Source organism: Triticum dicoccoides, chromosome 5B (assembly GCF_002162155.2).
Source record: "Triticum dicoccoides isolate Atlit2015 ecotype Zavitan chromosome 5B, WEW_v2.0, whole genome shotgun sequence".
NCBI classification, from domain to species: domain Eukaryota; kingdom Viridiplantae; phylum Streptophyta; class Magnoliopsida; order Poales; family Poaceae; genus Triticum; species Triticum dicoccoides.
The window spans coordinates 597225731-597231750 of NC_041389.1; the positions used below are offsets into that span (position 1 = coordinate 597225731).

The window sequence follows — 6020 nt, forward strand, 5'->3', positions numbered from 1 at the left end:
GAAATTAAAATGTTGTCCTGTAGTAGGTCGCTGTTTCCATGTGTCATCTCTATTTCCTTTCATTGTTAAGCCATCTTGGAACTATCTCCTCGGAACTTCTCAGGGTCATCCTTAGAACTGTCCTTGACTCTGTTCTAGGCCTTCGTAGAAGTTCTGATTACTGGTCAGTTTTAATTTCAGATGCTGTTAACCCTAGCAATTGGGCATCGAAGAAAAAATTAGAATCTGGTGTTCGGTCTATTGCCCTTCTAACTGCATATGATCATGCTCTGGTCCTTATTCCTATATAGAAGTTTCTTCCCTTGTATCTAACCTGGGAAATAGTGATTACCAATTACTTGGTTGTTTCTAGGCATACAATCTTTTGAGCTAAGAATGTGTTAGCATATGCCTCACTTTGACCAAATACAGTTCAATGATGCACCTATGCTGATGTGTTTGGTTATCTGTTTGCTTCATTGCAAAGTACTGTCATTGCATCTTGTAATCTATCAAACCTTATTGAATTTTTTATGATGATGCAGATAAAGAGGGAAATAAAGATACTTCAGAACTTATATGGCGGACCTAACATTATAAAGCTACTCGATGTTGTCAGAGATGATGATTCAAAGACGCCTAGTCTGATCTTTGAATATGTCAACAATACTGACTTCAGAGTACTCTACCCCACACTATCGGATTACGATATCAGATACTATATATTTGAATTATTAAAGGCAAGAATCTGAACTGGGAAAGTATTTTGACATGGATAATATTCATATGTTCTTTTCTATATTGATTTTTCTTGGTGCATTTCTGTTTTCTTATTTAAAAAATATTTATATTGCATAATCGGCAAACTGTAGAGTATTGTGGCTTGTTTCATTCTAATCATGTTTTCCCAATACATGAATTCTTTTTATCTGTAGTGTGATTTCATAATTGCTGCCTTCCTCCCCTTGTTCTGTAGCTGTATTTTGAAAAATACTGGTACTTATGTGGACCAAGAGTGACATCTCTTTCTACAAACTACACTGTTTGAGAGTTAATAGCATACTTAGCTTCTTTCCTTTGATTTTGTTTGGGTTGGTAGAATCTCATGGGTGGACAAAGTTGAATTACGTCAATGTGTACTTCTACACTTGACCTACAATATTACTACCTATTTTGCAATATTCAAACACATCAGTATGTCACTGGCACAGTTTTGTGGAGCAACTCTGTTTGCTGAAGTTTGCACTACTTCAGTGGCCAACACTGGATGCGACATGCTGAACAAACATTTAATTTGATGGCCTTTTAACTTTTTCCAGGTGTTTGTGTAGGCACTAGATTTTTCTCACTCACGGGGTATCATGCATCGAGATGTCAAGCCCCACAATATCATGATTGATCATGAAAAACGCCAGCTTCGTCTTATTGATTGGGGTCTCGCTGAGTTCTACCACCCCAGGATGGAATATAATGTTAGAGTTGCTTCAAGGTTAGTACCACAAGCTCTGGAAGTTGGATGTCATTAGACTTATTCAACTTGCTAGTAAAGGTATTTTAATTTTTAAGTACACTTATGCATGTAAATTTTTAATATTGCATTCACTTGTGGACCTCCTACGGTCCTCCGTTGTGTATGACTTTAGCAGATTTATGAAATGGGACTGAATTCTAGAGCTCCTTTATTTTGGATGCTTGACTTTGCCCATAGCAATTTTAAATTCACCTACCTGACTCGTTGGAATGAGTCGTGTAGGGATTCACAGTAGGTTATGCCATTAGAGTATCATCCGCATATATAAAGATCAAAGTAACCGTCTCCAATGTTTCTATTGGTGTCTATAGTTGCAACTGCTGGTTGATATTCTCTATTATTTTTCTTCTGTTTGTCTGGTTGATATTCTCTATTATTTTTCTTCTTTTTATCCGTGGCTTACTGCATGCTGTGCTGTTGACAGATGTTATAAGGGCCCTGAATTACTTGTGGATTTGCTAGACTATGACTACTCGTTAGATTTGTGGAGCCTTGGTTGCATGTTTGCAGCAATGGTAAGGAGCAAGTCTATGATCAGGCAATCATCTCCATTAACTTCTAATGATACACATTCTGATTTTCTTAACAGATATTCCGCGTGGACCCTTTCTTTCATGGTCAGGATAACTACCAACAATTAGTCAAAATAGCCAAGGTATGTTTGCAGCTTCTTAAAGCAGCCAACTTCTGTCCTAGTATTTCTCACTGGCATTTTACTCTTGCGCTATGAAATGACATCTTTAATTAGAAGATGTTTGAACTATAAAATTGATCATGCTAGTAGAGTACATGTGCATTGCTGCGGACCTTAGATAAACAAACTATGGGCGCACACTTTTCTTTTGCACTTCCTCCTGACTCGACATCCACTATGTTATACACAATTACATACTCCCTCCGTCCCAAAATTCTTGTCCTAGATTTGTCTAAATACGGATGTATCAAGTCATGTTTTAGTATTAGATACATCCGTATCTAGACGAATCTAAGACAAGAATTTTGGGACGGAGGGAGTACATTCTAACACGGCATGTGTTGCTATGAATCTTAAATAGTCATCGTGATCGCTAGAGGTAAGTCACTGTGTTGTTATGGATCTTATATAGGCATACCACAATCGCTAGAACACAAATTATCGTCTTTTTCCATTTCCTTTCCCTATGTCTGTTACGCCTCTAGCTCTACCACGGGTTTGTTATGGCTCCTAAGTAGTCATACAACAACTGAAAGAAGATGATGCGTCCTTTTCCTCCCTTCGCTTGCCTCTTGGCTTCATCTTTGACTTCATCGCAAATATGCCTTTGCTCTGTTCTGTTGGGAATGAGTTGCTTTGAATATATAGACATGCAACAATAACAAGATGATACATGTTTTTCCTCGTGCTTCGCCTCTCGGGTTTGTAGCCGTTGCTTGTCGTTCTGCGTTTGCCTCATCCCGTGTTGCATCGTGCTGTTGGCAGTCAGAGTAATGCAACCACCATGGAGTTTTTATGGGAAAATGCACTAAAATGTCACTCATCTTCTAATATCTACTACTCCCTCCGTAAAGAAATATAAGAGCGTTTAGGTCGCTATCAGTGTCAAAATATAAGACGTTTTTTTGACATGCTAGTAGAGTAGCGGTATGCACTTATTTTGATATGGAAGGGAGTACATGACATTCATGTGCAGTTTGTTCACCTCTCTAGTTTTGTCCACCTATCACCTCAAGTAATACTAACCAAATAATGCAATTTATTTGATTCCAAGAATCAAACACTGCATATTTTTGTCGATTAGCGGTATGCACTTCAGCATGAAGAATGGTAGGAAAGACCTTAGCCACCGCTTATGATACAACCCTGAAAGTACCATGTTTAAAAATATTCTCATAGTGAGATAAAAAATAGACGCATCAGGCTTGTTTGCAAGCTGATTCTGCATTTTGCAGGAATCAAGGATTCAACTATCATGAAAAAAAGATTGTCAAGAGGGATTACCTCAAGCTATACACCCTACATCTTATGGCTTTGTAACTTTAGCCTTGCAACTTACTCTTGGACCATCATAGCCATTCCTTTTACAACACATTGCTGACAGTGCTTAAATATCAGTGACAAATATGGATCGGAGGGAGTACTACAGATCGGAGGGAGTACTACAAATATCGGAGGGAGTACAACACATTGCCTTGTGCAATTGTGGTGTTTTCACTGCCTTGTGAACACGAGTACTACTGCCCTTAAGGTCATTATGACTGGCTATCATACTCCCTCCGTCCGAAAAAGCTTGTCCCAAACTTGTCCCTCAAATAGATGTATCTAGCACTAACTTGGTGCTAGATACATCCTAACTTGGTGCTAGATACATCCATTTGAGGACAAGCTTTTTCGGACGGAGGGAGTATGTTGTTTTAGTTTTATAGTAATTTTTTGTCAGCAGTTTTAGTTGAACAGTTTGCTCTTGTTCCAATGCGCTGAAGAAATGGTTGTTCAACACATTTAGTAATCCTATTTCATAGCTATGGCCTAACGGCAAGATGAATTATGATACTCGCTTCTCTTGTTCCAAAGAATCTATTGCTTTCTGCAGCCCATTTTTCTGAATGAATTGATAGTGTTTGATAGGACTAATGTATGCACTACATGCTGCTGCTGTAGGTTCTTGGGACAGAAGATTTCCACCGCTACCTCGAAAAATACGGTCTTCGGCTTGACCCACAGCTTGAAATGCTTGTTGGAAGGTCATGGATTCATTTGGATTATCCTTGGGAGAATTATTTTCAGAAAAACAGTTAACATAACAGCATGATCTAACTATATATATTGCTGCAGACACAGGAAGAAGCCATGGGAGAAGTTTGTTGACTCAGGCAACAGACACTTAGTGAGCCCCGAGGTGACTCACCTTCTTTAATCAACCTGGTCCACTACTCATTAGATGTGTTATATTGACATGTTTTTACTTGTGCAGGCTATCGATTTTCTAGACAAGCTGCTTCGCTATGACCACCAGGAAAGGCTTACAGCAAAGGAAGCCATGGTATCTCTCCCACTCGTACATCCAAGAATCATTTTGCCAGATCAATACGAGATATTACAATTTCTACATTGTTTTTCACTTAAAAATCTATCATTTTGCGGTGCAGGCTCATCCCTATTTTGACCCAGTAAGAAGCTCTGAAAGCACCCGAGAGAACGTTCAATAGTGATTTGCACCACCATTGTCGTGCAAAGAACATGGCATATTTGACAATTTTGAAACAGCATGTCAAACATATAGACTAACAGAGAATGAGTGTATTTGATTTTGATAGCGCATCCATGGTTTATCCAGAAAAAAAAACCCGCCTTGAACGGCATGTAATTGTCATGTCATTTTTTTATTTGAATTAATTCTTATTTGGCTGTTGACTGCTCCGATTTTTTTTATCAATAAGAATAGATGCCAGTAAAAAGTCAAAAGTAATGGGTTATACTCTCCCTCTGTAAACTAATATAAGAGTGTTTAGATCACTAACTACTTTAGTGATCTAAACGCTCTTATATTAGTTTGCGAAGGGAGTACATCCTTACCCACAAATCTTGGGCATCATCATTATTCTCATATTGATTTGCTCAGAGGTTTTGGTTGCGAGCTGCTCAGACGTTATTTCACTACGAGTTCCCTGATCTATGTACATGTACGTTCGTTGATCTTACATGTATGCCTGTTGCAAGTGTTAGTTGTTTTCTGGTCACCTATTTCTGCTGGTTGTGACAATTTTATTTATTTTTCAGCTTCATACTGCTACTTAAGACTTTGTTCTGGACCTGGAATTTTTAATAAGATGCTATGTGCATCAAGAGATGAGGCCGTGGGTATTCCTCCTTTTCGAAAAGAAAAGTTAAGATGCTATGTGCATCAAGAGATATAGAAGGCCGTGGGTATTCCTCCTTTTCAAAAAGAAAAGTTGATTTCTGGTCGTGTCCTGTGGTATGTTTTCTATGCCAGCGTCGGATATCCTGTAGCATGGTCAATTTTCGAGATGGTCGTAGACCGAAAGAAAAAAAAATACACGAGTCGTCGATTTTAAACGTCTGAAATGATTAAAGATACCTAAATACTAGAAAGTGCGCGCGCACTATCTGACGCTCGCGAGCGGCCGCACGCTGGTCACACGATCTTTGCCCGAACGACCGTGCACATGGGGATATGGTCGGGCAATTTTAATCGATGGGGTGTCATTATCCACCTGACCACCCACGTCTTCATCCACAACTCAGTCCGCTCCTCCCTAACCGCCACGCCATGGAGGCGGTCGCCGTCATCGACGCTGACACCCTCTTCTCCCCTCCCGTCCGCTCTCCCCTCCTCTAACTCCGTGCCTCCGCCTCACCCCACCCGCCCGCCCGCGCGGTCGCTGCCTCCCACACCTTCATCGCCGCCATTACCAAGCAACGCTTCATGACCCGTCCACTCAGATCCCGCAGTTGGCCATGGTGCTAGGGATGTCGTCACGATGGTACGAGGAGGTAAACTTGGATCACTGC

At 40.0% G+C, this 6020-nt stretch overlaps 1 protein-coding gene across 1 annotated transcript in view; it reads left to right on the plus strand.

Moving 5' to 3' along the window:
* LOC119311923 (casein kinase II subunit alpha-2-like) overlaps nt 1-4901 on the plus strand; it is a 6393-nt gene extending 1492 nt beyond the window's left edge. Inside the window, exons 3-10 of the mRNA XM_037587641.1 lie at nt 525-719; nt 1311-1468; nt 1935-2025; nt 2100-2165; nt 4149-4231; nt 4323-4386; nt 4462-4530; nt 4637-4901. Coding sequence (XP_037443538.1) covers nt 525-719; nt 1311-1468; nt 1935-2025; nt 2100-2165; nt 4149-4231; nt 4323-4386; nt 4462-4530; nt 4637-4696 — 786 coding nt within the window. The 3' untranslated portion in view covers nt 4697-4901. The remainder of the gene's footprint in view (nt 1-524; nt 720-1310; nt 1469-1934; nt 2026-2099; nt 2166-4148; nt 4232-4322; nt 4387-4461; nt 4531-4636) is intronic.
* Nucleotides 4902-6020: the final 1119 nt, after the last annotated feature.